Raw genomic sequence first — 17,791 nt, forward strand, 5'->3', positions numbered from 1 at the left:
CACAATTCACGTCTTTATTAGGCTGGATTCTTCTGTGCACTTATAAATCGCAAGCCATGGCTGAGCTCTCCAAGACACCTCAGACCCTCAGCCCCGCTGGATCTACCACCTTCAGGACAAAAGAGGCTTCCGGTCTGCCCCTCCCCAACAGTCCCGGCGGATCAGGTAGAGCCGCTACGCCTCGTGTAGTCCAGAATGGAGGCCTGAAAGTGTTCTGTATTGTTGAGATCCGGTCGGCAGAGAATCACATAGCACTTGGGGAGGAAGTAACCGCTGAAGCCGCCACTCAGAGTGGTCAGCCCCGCCATCACATAGACCGCGGGCAAGTAGCTGCCCTGGTAAATACTGGTCATGGTGAAGAAGGCGATCCAGGATACGAAGTTGAGGAGCAGGCTGAACGTGACACATTTGGCTTCGTTATAGTTCTCTGGCAGTTCCTTACCCAGGTAGCTGCAGGCGAAGGTGCTGATGGAGAGGAGGATATTGTGGGTGAACGCCAGCAGGAAGCCCACAGAGTTGACCTCTGTGCACTCAAGAATCACCAGATGGGGGAAGAGCTGGTATTCCTTGGTGGGCAGTGGAGTCCACATTGCAAGCCACGTGAGACAGATGAGCAAGTGGACCGTGGAGCTCACAATGACAAACAGACTGGCACCGTGGTTTTGGGCCCAGGTGTGGTAGAATGTGGGTACCTTGGTGGAAAACTTGAAGATGATGACCAGTTGGAAGGAGCGGACTGTCAGGCAGGAGAGGAAGACGGCAAAACCGAGAGAAAAGAGGGGCTGGCGCAGTAAGCATGTGGGCACCGTGGGCTCCCCGAAGAAGCCGTAGAAGCTGCAACTCCCTGCAGCCAGGGAACCCAGCATGAGGAAGCACAGCCTGCCCCCAGCTGACCTCACAACAGGCGTGTGAAGATGCCTTGCAAACAGGCCAGTGGTCCCAAACAGCAGCAGCAGCAACAGTGTGTTAGCTGTTAACAGCGCCAGAGAGATGGGGTCCTGCCAAGCCAAGAACACCACGGTGCGTGAGAAGCAGGCGGTGCTGCCCTCGGGTGCCCATTCCTCTTTTCCACAAGGCTGGCAGATGTGAAGATCTGAAAGTAAAGGTAAGGTTTCTGAGAGCCAGGTAAGCAGAAGGAAGGGGAGGAGCGGGGGAGGGGGTCCAGGTCATCCAGGCCTGGGAGATGCTGGGAAAGCTGCGCCTTGGCAGGCAGGTTTTGGAGCCATAGTGAAAGGGGAGCCTAGACAGCCACAGGCGAAGCACATCCTCAAAAGGTCTGTGTTTTGTATGGCTCGGGACCCCAAAGGTGGTTGACAAACACGCAAAGCTTTTTGATTTTGTCAGAGCAGCTAGCCTCTCCCATCAGCATTTCCATTAACCAGATCCACCTTCTGAGCATCTGCTCCTAGAGTAGAGTCCTGACTCTCCTTCACCACAGAGATAGTCAAAGGAAGAGTGGTGTCCACGCTCTAAGCCGAGTCCAAAGCTCCCTACTGTGCTCTCTGCCCTCCACTTTGAGTCACTGAATGGAGCACATGGCTTCCTTCTGCTGCAGACAAGCCAGTACCTACCTTTAATCCAAACCATTCAGGTGAGGAATTCTTGGCACAAAGAAGGGGCTTCATATAAACAGAACAGCATAAAGGAGCTATATCTCTTTGGATAAAGAGGCTGTATTTAGGACCAGATTCATCTGTGGAAGCTGGGGTGGGGCAGTTCTCTAACAGAGGACACACCACAGTCTGAGTTCAGCCTAGTGGCAAGTGTTCTCCAACCTGTATCCGACTGGCAGGCCCAGGAACTAGAGCCCTGGTTCTAGGGCCGTTGGGTGCTGGGTCGATCACCCACTCACTGCTCACTCACCACTCTTGTTGAGAAAGGTCCCAGCCTCACAGGGCATGCACTCGAAGCAACAGTGGTGGGAGCCCACAACCACTCTGTGGTGCCCCTCAAGACAGTCGCTGGTACACACAGACGTAGGTGCCTGTAAGAAGCCACAGTGGTTTGCAGTCACATAGAGGAGCCCCAGTCAAGGGACAGCTCACATGTGGCTCAGAAAAGAGATCTCTGCGTTCGTTTCTGCCCCTGGGTTCATGCTCAGAGCAAGCCCTGGGAGCGTCTGTTTGATAACACAGAGCTCCTGTGTTATCAGTCCTGCAGCCCCTGGCAGGCCTGAGCAGAGCTAAGGTGGCCTAACATCTGGCACCTCCTTCCTGCTCTGGGTGGGCATCATTCCCCAGGCTCCTGGTAACATAAAGCAGTCACCTGGTGACTAACCATGTCCCCGTTACCTGATTGTTCTTCCCATGCCACTGGATTTTCGTCTTATTTATATCTAGCTGAACTGGAGACAACGAGGCAGAGCCAATGACCTGGAAGGTCCATTCAGGCCCATTCCAGTCCCAGGCGATGATGTTATAGTCACCTAGAGGATCCCCGCTGTCATCGAATGCCACAGTATCCTTATGTAGAAGGAAATTCACCTTGTAGATCTGCTGCAGAAGCTGGGACAGACAGATGTCATGAAGTGCCATAGACCACACAGACCCAGGCAGCCCAGGAAGCAAGCAGGGGCTCTCTTGTGTTTCTGTCCTGGGTGATCCCAACCCACCTATAAGGCCTGGTTCCTTCCTCAGCAATCTGTTCTCACTTTTTCTAGGACCCCCTTGACCCCTGACCAGCCTCCTGAGAGACCTCTAATAAAGGACTCTTTTTGCGGACATTTTTGGCCTTTGACATCTCTGGGGCATAGTGGGTGAATGAAGACAAGACTCAGAGAGGAGAACAATTTATCTAAGAGAAGACCCCAATTCACTGTCTCCTCAGATCGTCCATGTACCCACACTGCAAGGTTTGGATGTTCTCCTGGATGCAGACACCCTGGCTGGAATTGCTTACCTGCCAGGGGTAGACTGGGCCCCTGGCACAGGTCTCAGAGGTACATCCCAGGAGCTGATGGAGGCCATGGGCCACAGCATACACAGCCTGGTACACATTGTAGGCAGCACTCATTGAGAAGGCACCAAGCATGGGCATGCTCTGTGTTGTGAAAGCATGGCATTCTCGGCACAGCTGGTTAGTGCTGCACCAGGAGCCCTCTGGGCAAGACCTGGGGCCACCCTTTAGTGCCCTGACATAAGACTCTTCAAACTCCTTCAAGCCAGGAACAAGTCTCTGCCGGATGGCCACACCCAGCACTGTCCCAATGCCCTTGATCCCAGGCACATTGGTGATGTACGTGGAGATGGCCCAGTCTTCTGAAGCAATCCACACCTTGCCAGTCAGGTTGGCCAGCACCACAGACCTGAAGAACACTCCAGCCAGGTGCCGGTTAGAGAAAACCACGATCACAGTGGTCCTGGCTTGAGCCAAGTGGCGCATCATCTGCTGCATTCTCAGGTCATCCGCTTGGGCAGAAAAAGGCACTATGTCCTTGAAGGCGATGCAAATGCCCTGTGGGGTGGCCAGTTCCTCCAGCATCTGCATGCCCAGCTGCCCATAATCACCATAGCTGCCAATGAGTGAGATCCAGACCCATCCAAAACTCCGCAGCAGCAGCACCATGACCTCCACCTGGTTCTTATCGCTAGGGATGGTACGAAGAAAAGATGGGAACTGGCGCTTTTCACTGAGCATCATACTGCTGGCCTCGTAGCTGATCTGCGGGGAGGGGTTCCATTCAGTGCGGTCAGCACCACCAACCTTGACGGAAGCCTGCCCCTCCCCACAGTCCCCACCCAGAGTAGGCAGTATGAAAACAAAGTATGGCTCCTCTGGGGAGTTCCAGGAGGTGTGGGGATCGAGACCAAGTGAAAGGGCCATGTCATGTAAACACGGAACAAACCATGCTTTCTTGGCCTCAGGTCCTTGACATGAGTAGGGCAGGGCAGGAGACCTGAACACTCAAGCTGAGGGGCTCACTTCTGAACACTGTGGGGACCTCCTAAGGTTCCCCCTGAGAAATGACATGCTCAGACTCAAGTCTGCGGAGTATACCTCTGTTCAAGTGACAGTGCTGGAAAGCCTGGCCCAGGGCTGAGGGGATGATCTGTGTGAGGGATGGTGGGGCCCTGTAAAAGGTGAAAATTTAACCAGGTGTGGCTGCTAATCCCAGCGGTGAGGAGGGAGGATCTACTGCATAGACAGCAACACAATTATAGGGCCAACCTGGGCTACGAGAGACCCTGTCTCAAAACGTCAAAAGAAAAAAGATGAAAGAAAGGTTCGCCGGGCGGCGGTGGCGCACGCCTTTAATCCCAGCACTCAGGAGGCAGAGGCAGGCGGATCTCTGTGAGTTCGAGGCCAGCCTGGGCTACCAAGTGAGTTCCAGGAAAGGCGCAAAGCTACACAGAGAAACCTTGTCTCAAAAAACAAAAAACAAAACAAAACAAAAAAAAAAAAAGAAAGGTTCTGAAGGAAAGCTAGATTTTAATGGTGATGGTCTGAAAACCGTCAGTAAATAGCTAGGTGGGTCGTGTGGGCCATGGTGAGGCCACTGCTGGGGACGCCGGGCGAGGAGTACATGCTCAGAAGTCAGAATGCATGGTCTCTATGGCCTGGAACAGGAGGGAAGAGGAGACCAGGGAAATAGCAGCTGCCCCAGAGGCGGGAGGCAAAAGGACCCTCTTCAGAAAGCGAGAGAGAGGAGCTGAAAGTAAGGGGGGGTAAATGTGAGGGATGGTGCCATACAGGGAGTGGTCAGACATGTCACAAGGAAGCCGTGTGGGGTAAGGACTGAAAAGTGCGCTTTGGATTTGGAGCTCTAGAAGGTACTCTTGCTACAGCTGGATTAATTGAGGGCAGAATCCAAGGCTGAGGCACAAATGGAAGGATAAAACAAGCCAGACTAGAGAGCTCTAGGACGTTCAATGACTGGGGGCAGGAAGAGCCAGGTACATGAGGACAGCGGACCTGCATAGACAGACTGCTGAGCACAGCAGAGGCCAGGCGTAGGGCAGTACAGGACCACCACAGAACAGGGAAGAAAGGCATGCATGCCCCAGGGGACACAGTGTCTGGGGTGGGAAGTGAAGGCTGTGGGGTAGCAAAGGCAATGGGGCCTTGGGATGGAGAGAGGGCACAGAGAGTGAGCAGCTGGGTGGCTCCAAAGGAGGACGGGGAGCTGGGTGTGCTGGTGCATGCCCCTAATTCCAGCAGTCAGAGGCAGAGGCGGGCAGATCTCTGAGTTCAAGGCCAGCCTGGTCCACAGAGTGAGTTCCAGGACAGCCAGGGCTACACAGTGAGACCCCATGTCAAACCAACCAACCAAACAAAAATCAAAGGAAGGACAGGGTTTCCTCGTGATGGCCGAGGCAGGAAGGCTAGAAGCAGCTCCCATTGCCCTCCACCCCAGACTTACAGATGGGGATCCCCAAGGTTTGGCTTACCAGGGGCATCAGAAAGGGGCCCAGCAGGGCAGCAGTAGTGACAGCGTGGTCAGTGTTGTCAGGACCAATAAGTGCCACCACCTTGGAGGAATAGTTGTGAAGATCTCTCTGCATCTCTATGTGGTCAGTCCCGTGCTGGGCAAGCACCCTCAGTGTGGCATACACATTGGCAGACTCTGAGCACACATCATACAGCTCATATCCCAGGGAGATGTTGGGAAGCAAGGCTGTGGAATTATTTATCTCCTCAATGCTGAACCGCATGGCCTGGAAGAGGTGGTAGCCATGGCCATTGAAGCTGCCAGGTCTGTAGGGAAAAGAGCCCAGGGAGAACTGGAAAGGCTGAGCTGTGCCACTTCCTGCACCCTAGGCTTTGGGGACAGAAAGGAACACTGAGATTGCCTCTCCAAGCCAACACCAGCCTGAAACACCTCGGCTCAGGTTCTCAGAATTGAGACTATCACACATTGCAAACTGTCTTTCTTGTATGTACTTAGTTTTCTGCTCTCATAGGAGAATGATGGTTTAATAAGGAAAACAAAGACCTTTCCTTCTCGTCTGCTGCCGTCCTGTAGCACATAAGCATCAGATCAGCATCTCTGTAGATTGGACTCTATAGGAATGCTTGATTACCTAAATACCTGTTTGAGTTGCTGACTTTAGTTTTCTAATAAATTGTTCAATGATTTTTGGCTTGGCTTTAGGATAGAATTTCCAATAACCTCAGAAATGGCCCGAAGCATACTTTTGCTATTTATACTATATATTTGAAGTAGTGTTCTCAACAATCAACATACCAATTCTAAAAAAAAAAAAAATTCTGTGTCCAGAAGTGCCAAATACTCAGCTGAGATTTATTTTTATTTGTTTATTTTTATTTTATGTCCATTGGTGTCTTGCCTGCACATATGTCTCTGTGAGGGTGTCAGGTCCCCTGGAACTGGAGTTGTGAGCCACCATGTGGGGGCAGGGAATTGAACTCAGAATCTCTGGAAGAGCAGTGAGTGTTCTTAACCACTGAGCCATCTTTCCAGCCCCCCAGCTGAGATTTCTTTATGTAAAAGTAAACAAGTACATTCATCTCATTACTTTTAGTCTGTCTGTCTTCTATCTTTCTTTCCTCCTTCCTTTTTTTTTTTCCAAGGTAGGGTTTCTCTGTGTAGCCCTAGCAGTCCTGGAACTCACTCTGTAGACCAGGCTGGCCTCAGAGACCTGCCTGCCTCTGCCTCCTGAGTGCTGGGATTAAAGGCATGGGCTCCCATGCCCAAATGTATACTTATTTTGTATACCTAAAGTCATATTAAAAATTCTCAGGAGGAGCTGGAGAGATGGCTCACAGTTAATCATTGGCTGCTTTCCCAGAGGTCCAGCACTCACATGGCAGCTCACAACTATCTGTAACCCCAATTCCAGAGGATCTGATGCCCTCTTTTGGCCTCTGTGGGCACCAGGCATGTACATGGTACCCAGATGTATTTGTAGGTAAAATACCCACAAATATAAAAAAGTAGTTGGATAATGGTGGTTCACACCTTTAATCCTAGCACTAGGGAGGCAGAGGCACAAGGTTCTCTGAGTTCAAGGCCAGCCTGGTCTACAGAGTGAGTTCCAGGACAGCCAGGGCTACACAGAGAGACCTTGTCTCAAAAAAACAAATAAATGAATAAATAAACAAATGAGCCGGGCGGTGATGACGTACACTTGTAATCCCAGCTCTCGGGAGGCAGAGGCAGGCGAATCTCTGTGAGTTCGAGGCCAGCCTGGGCTACAGGGCGAGTTCCAGGACAGCCACGGTGGATACCTAGAGAAACCCTGTCTCAAGAAACTAAAAAAAAGAAAAAGAAGAGAAAGTGTATATATGTATATATAATAAAGTATTTATCTATAAAAAAAAAAAAAAAAGCTAGGCGGCGGTAGCTTACGCCTTTAATCCCAGCACTTGGGAGGCAGAGGTGGGTGGATCTCTGTGAGTTCAAGGCCAGCCTGGTCTCCAAAGCGAGTTCCAGGAAAGGCGCAAAGCTACACAGAGAAACCCTGTCTCGAAAAACCAAAAAAAAAGATAAAATAAATCTTTAAAAACATTTTCCAGGTTAAAAAATGGCATAAATGCAAAAAATTAAGAGCCCTGCCCTAAAGAAACAGGGTTAACACATAAGCACACACATCCACTCAAGTACACACTCAAGCACACACAAGCAGGCACACAGGGAGATTCACATTAAGGAACTGGCTCACATGACTGTGGGAGTTACTCAGTTCAGAACTAGTAGAGCTAGCCAGTAGACTAGACGGCTGAATCTGAGGGCAGATGGGGACTGTAGTCCTGAGTCTGAGGGCAGATGGGGACTGTAGTCCTGAGTCTGAGGGCAGATGGGGACTGTAGTCCTGAGTCTGAGGGCAGGGTCTCTTTGCTCTCCAGGACCTCAGTCTTCTCTCTGGGGCCTTAAGTGGATTGTATGAGGCCCACTTACTGTTGATGGACAACCTGTTTTATTCAGTCTATTAATTTAAATGTTAATCACATCAAAAACATACTTTTACAGTAACATCTAGACTGATGTTTGAGCCAACAACTCTAGGCACTGTCCCTTGGACAAACTGAATGTACTATTACATTACACCTGCCTCACAGGGCTCAAGCTCAGCTGAGAGTTCTCTGCTTTGGCAGCTACTCTCAACAGGGACATGACGCTGAGGTCAACCCTGCTGCATGTCCCACTCTCTAGCTTTCTGCCTTCTAGAAGATTCCCCCATTCCTTCCAGTTCAGTACCTCTCGAACACAGAGTCCTTCAGTTTTACGAAGCCAGTTTTCTTTTCTTTTTAAAGATTTATTTATTTATTATGTACACAGAAGAGGGCACCAGATCTCATTACAGATGGTTGTGAGCCACCATGTGGGTGCTGGGAATTGAACTCAGGTCCTCTGGAAGAGCAGCCAGTGCTCTTAACCTCTGAGCCATCTATCTCTCTCCAGCCCATGAAGCCAGCTTTCTTGTGTCCTTCTCAAAACCTGTCTTCCAAGCCCAAGTTTCCTCTCCCCAGCTCCTATTTGCAGCTCTTTGGCCTAGTCCTCACAGGCCAGGGCTTCCAGAACCTTACTTCCTGGCCAACAGTTAGGTAGTCCTCATGTGCAGAATATATCACAGCCTGTTATGAGAGCACTCTGGACCTCCCTCCCAACACAGTACTTGAGCATAAACTGTGAGCAGCCATCTTTAAAAGGAAACCCATGGGGAATCCCACTTGCCAGCTGCAGAAACGCCAGGAAACTTGAATGGAGTTACAACCCACTCTAACAGCAAAAGCAAAAGAACATATTGCAGTATAAATAATAATACACAGAACAAAATTAAACATTGCAATATAAATAAATAGTAGCATCCTAGAAACTGATGGACTTGTTAGCTACCAGCTTGAATTTAGTCCTTAGAGATTAGTGAGGGAGGACTAGGGACAAAGGTAAGTAGAGGAGCCCTTGTGTCCCTCTGAGTGAGAGTCAGTCTCTCTCTCTTGTTTCTCACTCTCTCCCTTCCCCCCACCTCTCTCTCTGACAGGGTTTCTAGCCTAGGCTGGCCTCAAACTCACTATGTAGCTGAGGATGACCTTGAACTTCTGATCCTTTGACCTCCACCTCCCCAGTACAGGGATTATAGGTAATACATGCACCAGCCACCAAATCTAGCTGGTGTGGTGCTGGAGATTAAACCCAGGGCCTCATGCACTCTAGGCAAGCTCCAAACTGATCAAACTATATCCCAACCACTAAGTGACAACCCTGCTGGCTCTTACCTGTCACAGCGTGTCACCTGGGGTCTGTGTCTCACCTGCAGACAGTCCGCATGGAGAGCGAACAGGCCTGCAAGGAGGTAATCCCCTGGGAGGCTGAAGCCAGGAGAGGACTCTGTCTTGTAGCAGCTGAAGGCCCAACAATAAACAATGGGGAGCTGCAGGCTGACCAGGGAAGCTGCCCAGGAAAACATGCTGGCCAGATGCCACTTTGCCCAGCATGGCTGAGCACACTTCTGACAAGGCTGGCTGCTTAAATACAGTGAGTGACAATGCTCAGATGCTCCCTAACTTCAGGGCCCTGGGAGGGGTGGGACTGGAGTCCCGCTGTAGAAAGGCGGTTGGCTTTCCGGCTGTGGTCTCTCTCAGGAACTGGGCAGGGCCAGGACATGGATGCAAACCAGGTGGCCCCCTGAGACCTCTCCCCTGGACGGTTGTGGTTTCTGCCCTTGCCCTGGTGTTCTTGGCTTCACCGGGCTGGGGAAGGGAGCCCTGACATTTTTCAGGGAGGAGAGGGAAGACCCGGACACTGAAGATCAGGTGTACTATCAGGGAGCTGATGGCTTTCTTGTTTTTTGTTTGTTTGTTTGTTTGTTTTTGAGGTGGTCTCTTGCTCTGCTGTCCAGGCTGGCTGTGAAGTCCTGGGCTGAAGCCATCCCCTACCGATGTCACAGGAGGAACTTACAAACTGCTGGTTGTACCAGTGCCTCCAGAGACTTACAGAACTTGGTAAACCCCATTAAGTAAGCCTGAGACTAGGCTTTAAGTGGACACCTGCCGGCCCTAGTATTCAGACATTCAAAGTGTTTAACCTTGTTATCCAGGATTGCTCCCCTCAGCCAGAAGTCAAATGTATGCAAACCTAGCCTATACAAATGGACCGAATTTGTTTTAAATGCCAATCCTGGATTTTTTTTTTTTTTTTCTGCATGAAGAAAAAGAAATCCCAGGTGGATTTCCTGAGAGGTGGCCTTGTGGTTAAATACAGGGCCTTTGGCTCCCCCTCTTCACCAGGAGGGCGAGGGTGAGGTTTTGCATAATGTAAATGGGGCCCTGGGTGGGATTGCAAAGCTTTTCTTGCAGCCTGAGCCTAGACCGGGAGGGCTGAAGTTCTTAATGTGCTGCAGAGGCCGGCCGGGAGAGGGCGTCAGCAGCGCTTCACGCCTTACCCTGGGGGCGGAGCGACGTGATCTCGCGAGATTGGCACGTCGGAGGCGTTCCGGGCCAAGCATGGCGGACTCAGAGGTGCTGCTCAGGCGGGTTCCGAGCCGCTCCTCTTGGCAGCGGGTTCGCAAGGCCCGGCCCCACCTCCTCCTCAGTCGTCGGGGCCGTCGCCGGTTTGGGGTCCTGACCCGGGGAGAGCTGCGGCGCCTGCGACGGCGGCTGCTGCGGGCCCACGCCTTGGGCGGGGACTGGAAGGTGGGTGTCACCGCGGGCTCGCACGTGGCCGGAAAGTGCAAGGTCCGGACCCGCAGCCGGCCCGCGCCGGGCAGTGTGCCCACGCCCCGCAGCCAGCCCGCGCCCCGCAGCCAGCCCGTGCCCCGCAGCCAGCCCGCATCCCGCAACCAGCCCGCGCCCCGCAACCAGCCTGCGCCCCGCAGCCAGTCCGCGCCCCGCAGCCAGCCCGCGCCCCGCAACCAGCCCGCGCGCCATGTCCAAACCCTGTCATCGAACGTCACCCAACCCACGCGGGACTTAGGCTCGGGCCGTGTGTTGTTGCTGCTGCCAGCCGGGGAGGTGAGTCGCCCGCGGGGAGCTTCTGGTCCCCGCCCCTTTTGTCCTCCGGATGCAGATCGTATGCAAGTCCATCCTCCTCCTCGAGAATCTGTAGGCCTGTTGGCTGTGCTATACTAGCAAATTAATGGGTCGGATTTATTGGGCACGTAGCTGCCAGAGTTCGAGGTGTTTCAAACTATTTAGCACTCCCAGGTCTCACGGGAGCGACGGTTGCCATCTCTTTCTTGTGTTTATGGGCTGAAAAACAAGGTAGGTAACTTGCACGAAGTTAGTTTAGTAGCAAGGCAGATCCAAGAGTTAAGCCCAGGCGGTCTGACGTGGACCCTGGTTAGGGAGATCGCCCCTCTTATGCCGGGAAGGAGTGAAGCCTCAGAAATCGGAGACGAGCATGCTGTCTGTGCGCCTTTGTAAGCACAGGGTGGTAGAGTTTGTGAGTATGTTGGGAGCTGCAATGGGGTTATGATGTTTAGGGTTAAGTTAAAAGCCTGACAGTTGGTCACTTAGTACAGTGTAGCTTTGTTTTGGCTTTTTTATGTGTCTTGCCTGCATTTCGGTACGCCATGTGTGTGCAGTGCCTGCAGAGACCATAAGAGGGCGCCGGACCCTCTGAACCGAGTTAAAGGAGGTTGTGAGCCACTATATGGGTGTTGGCGACCAAACATGGGTTCTCTGGTAAAGCCGCCAGTGCTTTTTTCTTTTTTTCATTTTTCTTTATTAAATTTTCTACTCACTCCACATACCACCCACAGATCCCCCTCCTAACTCCTCCCACCCCCTAGCCCTCTCTCCCAAGCCACCCCACTTCCCTACATCCCCCCAAATCGAGGTCTCCCATGGGGAGTCAGCTGAGCCCTGCACACTGAGCCTAGGCAGGTCCAAGCCCCTTCCCACGGCACCAAGGCTGTGCAAAGCATCACACCACAGGCACCGGATTCCCAAAAGCCTGCCCATGCACCAGTGACGGATCCCGATCCCCCTGCCTGGGTGCCCCCCAAACAGTTCAAACCAAACAACCGTCTTCTGTATCCATAGGGCCCAGTCCAGTCCCTTGGGGGCTCCACAGCCACCCGTTCACAGTTCATTCAATTAAGCCACCTTTGCAGCCCCAGAGCTCTGTAGTTTGATACATACACATGGATGTTTCTCGCCAGTCACTCTGAATGTGGGGGTGGTTGGCTTTCCATGAGATGATCAGCCTGGTCTACCTAGTCAGTTCTAGGACAGTCTTGGCTCCATCATGAGGCCCTGTCTCAAGAAAAAAAATCATTTTGAGAAGTGAACAGCAAGTTAAGATTTTCCAGTTTTTCTGTCTTTGGTAACAGTATCCATAATGTTTTGTTCTGTTTTTCTTGCCCCTGCCAGGGCTTTACTTTTAGTGGGATCTGCCGGGTGACTTGCATCTATGGCCAGGTGGAAATATACGGCCATATCGTCAAACAGGGCCAGCCTGCCCGAGATGTCTTCTCTGCCTATACCAACTCTTACCTGACCATCGGCGGGCTTCGGTACTCAGAACCTGAGAAGAGTGAGAAGGAGATGCGAAGAGAGCTGCGGGCCCTGCTCAGGCCTCACATGAAGCTGGGTAATTGGCTTCAGCCTCCTGCATCAGGGCGGGGAGTTTCAAGTGCTTGTTATGTTCTGGTCTCCGTACTCTGTGGAATCCTCACAGAGGTCTTGAGTATTAAAATGCCATTATTTCCACCATTTTACAACAGACGTTTTCTGCGACCATGAAGCTAGTAGGCGGCAGTCTTGGGTTGTGGTGTCTCCACCCAGACGTGGAAAAATGAGCTCTACTGTGTGCTCCTCTCCACAAGTCTGCAGTTGAGATGACAACCCTCAGGATCTAAATGGTTACTTTTTCTGAGGTGGTTCTTCTTCTCTTTGCAGAGGACAGAAACTGGGTAGTCCAGTATTTCCCTCCCCTGGGCTCCATTCTGCTGCTGGAGCAGCTGAGGACCCCCGCTGTGGACTTCATGAGCTCCTATAAGTGCGCATCTTATGTCTTCCTGCAGGAGGTAAAGCCAGCACTCACTTACGTGCGCCGATCCTTTGCACCAGCGCAGTCAGCTGAATGACTGTGTAGGGAGCGCTTTCAGAATGATCGACCTCTCTGTCTTGGGAGTAGGGTAGGTGTTACGGGGTATCACCTCAGTGTTTTATCAGTTAGGAGATAGTCTCTATAGAAAGGTGTTACGGGGTACCACCTCGGGGTTTCGTCAGTTAGGAGAGTCTCTATAGAAAGGTGTTACGGGGTACCGGGGTTTCATCAGTTAGGAGAGTCTCTATAGAAAGGTGTATGTGTCGTGGGTAAAGGCACCTGCTGAACAAGCTTGATGGTTAGGGTTCCATCCCAGGTACTCCTGGTAGAAGGAGAGAACACTCCTGGGTTTTGTCCTCTGACCCCCACTTATGTGGTGTGGCGTGCGTTCACACAGGCACCTACAGAAAGGTGGTCATGAGCATTTTCCCTCTTCTCCCTCAGTTTCATTGTCCAGCAGAAGCCACCTCTTTGTCAGCTGTGGTAGGACGAGCCTGTAATCCCAGCACTTGGGAGGTGTAGTCAGGAAGATAAGGAGTTCAAATTCATCTCCAGCTAGATAGTGATGTGGAGGCCACCCTGAGCTACATGGCACCCTAGCGCCAAAAGAAAAAGAAAAAAGACATACAGTTGGAGATGTCAGGTAGGCAGTAGTCTGTGAGTCTGCAGTTTGGAGAAAATGGTAGGGCTGTTAATTTGGGAGCCTGCAACAGAAGGTATCTGAGAACAAAAATGAGGTAGAGAAAGAGAGAGCATGAGCTCGCTGATGAGCTGAGAGGAGAGGGGCCTGAGGTCTGGGCCATGTCACTCCAGAGGGGGTTAAAACCAGATTCACAGAGGTGCCGAGGAATGACCAGCGTTGGAGGCATTGCCAGTCTAATTAAGGTGGTCTGAGAAAGACACAGGTGCAGGACGAGGATCTGGACCAGACTGGTTTCAGTGCTCTGCTGAGGAACAGCCTCATGTTGAGGTCAGGAGATGGGAAGAAAGAAACTGCAGGATTAAGTGGGAAGGAAGGAAGGAAGGAAGGAAGGAAGGAAGAAGAAGGAAGGAAGGAAGGAAGGAAGGAAGGAAAGTTAAGTTAGTTACAGGGAGCTGTAGTGAAGAGATTATTGTTGTTGTTAGGGGAATTATGAGACTGCTTTAACAGTGGGTGGGGATGAAGGAGAAGGGCTGGAGTGACAACACTGGAGAGGGGAAGCTCAGCTTAACCGACCCTTGATGGGGTCCATGGTGAACGTGTTTGCCTATGACACAGCTTAAGGCTGTGTGACCTTGGGAGGACCAAGCAATTCTATGTGTATGTGCTGGTATGCATTGCATGCATGTGCAGGTGCATGCAGAAGCCAGAGGACACCTTGAGCTTTGCTACTTGGGAGCTGTCTGTCCTTTGAGACAGTCTCTGGTTGGCCTGAAGCTTGCCAAGGAGGCTGGATGGCTGTCACAGCATCCGTGTGCACATTCCAGCTGATGGGTCACTACACACGCATACATATATACACACATACATATATATACGCGCTCACACACACATACACACACACACACACACACACACACACACACACACAGCTCCACGCCTGAGTCTGTACCCAGGGCCTTGAGTTTACTGGCTCAGTTGTTTCCCCAGCACTTTACAGGCATTTGTTTTGTTTTGTTTAAATGTTTTTAAGTTTTGTGTGTGTGAGTGTTGGCCTGCATGTGTGCTTGTGTACCGAGTGTGTGCCTGGTGCCTGAGGAGGTGGTGAACGATCCTCCCTATGGGTGCTGAGAATCAAACCCCAATCCTTTGCAAGAACAGCAAGGGCTCTTTTTAGGTGTTTGAGAAGGGTTTCTCTAACTGAGCACAGTTGTCAACTCGACATAGACACACGTAGGCCACTGAGCCACACCTTCCCTGTTCATACCAACATCACAGTGTGTACTGTTCCAAGTCGGTCTGTTTTGTTTGGTTGGCTTTTTAAAGATAAGATTTCTCTGTGTAACATCCTTGGCTGTTCTGGAATTTGCTTTGTGAACCAGGCTGGCCTCGATCTCTGTCTATGTTGGACAGCTTGGACTAGAGAGGGACCCTGTCTCAAAACAAACTCCACTTAGCCTGGCAGTTCATTTGCATAATTGCCGCAAGACAGGAGCCAGCAAAGAATTCTTCTCATAGTTGCATAACGCTGGGAGAGGGAACCAAGACACCCCTGCTGTGGAGCTGCTGTGAGAAGGGAGATGCTGTGAAGGTGGTTGGGGCATGGATGTGCTTTTGTGTTGTTATTTCAGTATTTAATTGTGTGAGTCTGTGCACATGGTGCCAAGTTTCTGTGGAGACCAGAGGTGAGTTTACAGTCCGGGACCTGAAGTTAGAGGAAGTTGTGAGCCACGTATGTGGGCGCTAGGAACAGAACATCAGCCTTCCGAAAGATCCCATCTCTGGGCCATTTCTCCAGACCCTATCCCCAATTTTTTTTTTTTTTTGAGGCACAGTATTACTGTATAGCCCAGACAGGCCTCAGCCTTGTATTCCTCTTGCCTCTGGTGTCCTGGGATTACTGACAAATGCTACTGTGGTGTCTCATGTAGTTACTTTGTTTATTTTATTGATTGTTATTTTGGTTTTTTGGTTTTTTTTTTTGAAACAGTGTTTCTCTGTGTAACAGTCCTGACTGTCTTGCAACTTGCTCTATAGATCAGGCTAGCCTCGAACTCATAAATCCAACTGCCTCTGCCTCTGGAGTACTGGGAATAAAGCCGTATGCCAATATGATTACATTTTTATTTATTTGTGTGTGTGGAGGGGTGCCTAATGTGTATGTGGAGGTCAGAACTTGATGTGGAATGTCCTCCTCAATCCATCTCTACTTACTCACATTGTCCATGGTCTTTTGCTGAACCTGGGGCCCACCAGTTGCAGCTAGTCTAGCTAACCAGCTTTTCCCAGGGTTCCTCTGTCTCTGCCTCCCAAGTACTGGAATTTCAGGCAGCCCTCATACCTTCCTAGTTTTTACATGGGTACTGGGGATTTAAACTCTGGTCCTAAAAACCGGAGTTTTATTCACTAAGCCACCTCCCTAGCCCTTCATGTGATTGCATTCTGAAGAGTTTTTTATTGTCATTTATATGTCTATGTATGCCACATATTTTTAGGAGCTGGGAGATGGCGTCAGATTTCCTGGAGCCAGAATGATTGTGATTGTGAGCTGTCTGACACTGGTCTGACACATAACTCTACAGCGTCTCTTCGCTCTGCAAGAGCACGTTAACTAGCTCTCAAACCACAGAGATCGCCGCTCTCTTCAGCTCTGGGATTACATTTTAACCTCTGCAGAGGCGGGAATGCCCTCTGTGATTGCTGGTGGATGAGGATGTGTTTGTGGTTCCTCCGTCCATCCTCTTTTGTATGGTGACCCTTATCCTCCTCCCCACGGCAGCTAGCACATCCCTTTGTAGCTTCTTAGTGCTTCTTTGAGTGACAGATGAGCATAGCTGTCCTTTTCACTCTTCATTTGCATTTGCATCTGTCCTGGGTTGTCCCATATCCCCCCCCCCATCCCGTCCCGTCCCGTGTCGCCCCCCCTCCCCTTGGAGCTGAGGACCAAACCAGGGCCTTGCGCTTGCTAGGCAAGCGCTTTACCACTGAGCTAAATCCCCATCCCCAGTCCTGGGTTTTGTTTTGTGTTTAGAGATGGCCTTGACTTCAGATCACCAACCTCTCCCTACATTTTAATTAATGCCTTTCTTTCTCCAGATGTGTGGCAGCCTGAGAGTGGGTGTACACTGTGAAAACAGACATGTACTTCAGAAAGAATAGACAGGACTTGCTGATGGGCTGAGTTCTGGGGTACTGAGAGAAAGGAACCAATTTTTGTCTTGTTTTGTTTTACAGCTCACAACTACACATTGCTTATTATTTTATAAACAAATGCGTGTGTGTGTGTGTGTGTGTGTGTGTGTGTTGTGTGTGTGTGGTTTTTTGAGACGAGGTTTCTTTGTGTAGTCCTCGCTGCCCTGAAATTAGCTCTGTAGACCAGGCTGGCCTTGAACTCATATAGAGACCCACCTGCCTCTGCCTCCTAGGTGCTGGGATGAAAGTGTGCCACCACTGCCCAGCTGCAAATATATATCTTTAAGAAAACTTTCCTTAGAGTTTAAATTGTTACATTTCAGAATACTCCTGTGCGGATTAATTCTGAGTATATAACTTTGAAGACGATTGGTATCAGAAGACAGAGGAAGAAGAAAGGCATCTGCCTGAATGAGAGCGGCCTTTGTGCCCTAGAAGAGCTAGTCAGCGCGTCCTGTGGTGAGCATCACCTTTTCTCAATTCCATATTCTCCAGAGCCTCAGGCACTGTGTAACTTCAGTCCTGAGGACTGGCTGACACTGGGGCTCACTATTTGTTTTACCTGCAAAAGTAGATGGCTGCCCTGTCATCCTGTTGTGTGGCGCTTGTGACACTGGAAAGTCAACGTTCAGTAGAATACTGATTAACCAGTTATTGAATAGGTAAGCATGCTTGTGTTTTCATCTGGTCACATCTGGGCACGAAGTGAGATGCCAGGGGAGAAACTGGGTTTTTGTTGGACCTCCTGAGGCATGGTGTCACTCTCTAGACTAGTCTGGCCTTGGACTCCTGGTGATTCTCCTGCCTCAGCCTCCCCAGTGCTGTGATTACAGATATAAGCCAACATGCCCAGCTTGATGGAGAGACTAGCGGTGGGATTGTGTTCAGTGCTGTGTGCTGTCAGCTGGGCAGTGGCACTCTTCACTGACACTGACCTGTGACCCCCAAGAGGGGGTGCTTGGTCTTGGGATCTATACTGGTCCAGTGTCATCCCCAAACCCAGGCCT

General features: G+C 50.8%; 2 protein-coding genes and 1 long non-coding RNA gene across 4 annotated transcripts in view; 2 read left to right on the forward strand and 1 right to left on the reverse strand.

The window, feature by feature from the left end:
* Positions 1-10,186, reverse strand: Tas1r1 (taste 1 receptor member 1). Its single transcript, XM_028883095.2, has 6 exons — positions 9,178-10,186; positions 5,388-5,694; positions 2,899-3,660; positions 2,292-2,504; positions 1,864-1,984; positions 1-1,093 (listed from the first exon to the last, which is right to left on the reverse strand). Exons 1-6 carry the CDS (start codon positions 9,366-9,368, stop codon positions 162-164), a joined length of 2,526 nt encoding a protein of 841 aa, XP_028738928.1. The 5' UTR covers positions 9,369-10,186; the 3' UTR covers positions 1-161.
* Nol9 (nucleolar protein 9) overlaps positions 10,143-17,791 on the forward strand; it is a 22,124-nt gene continuing 14,475 nt past the window's right edge. Inside the window, exons 1-5 of one of the 2 annotated variants that reach the window (XM_028883093.2) lie at positions 10,143-10,911; positions 12,274-12,493; positions 12,802-12,929; positions 17,108-17,243; positions 17,356-17,446. In XM_028883093.2, coding sequence (XP_028738926.1) covers positions 10,291-10,911; positions 12,274-12,493; positions 12,802-12,929; positions 17,108-17,243; positions 17,356-17,446 — 1,196 coding nt within the window. In that variant the 5' untranslated portion in view covers positions 10,143-10,290. The remainder of the gene's footprint in view (positions 10,912-12,273; positions 12,494-12,801; positions 12,930-17,107; positions 17,244-17,355; positions 17,447-17,791) is intronic. The other variant, XM_028883094.2, reaches the window with a different exon arrangement.
* LOC119087487 lies at positions 12,937-14,581 on the forward strand. Its single transcript, XR_005090966.1, has 2 exons — positions 12,937-13,156; positions 13,207-14,581. It is a non-coding gene; the product is annotated as an uncharacterized LOC119087487 (long non-coding RNA).

This window comes from Peromyscus leucopus, chromosome 2 (assembly GCF_004664715.2).
Source record: "Peromyscus leucopus breed LL Stock chromosome 2, UCI_PerLeu_2.1, whole genome shotgun sequence".
NCBI lineage: Eukaryota > Metazoa > Chordata > Mammalia > Rodentia > Cricetidae > Peromyscus > Peromyscus leucopus.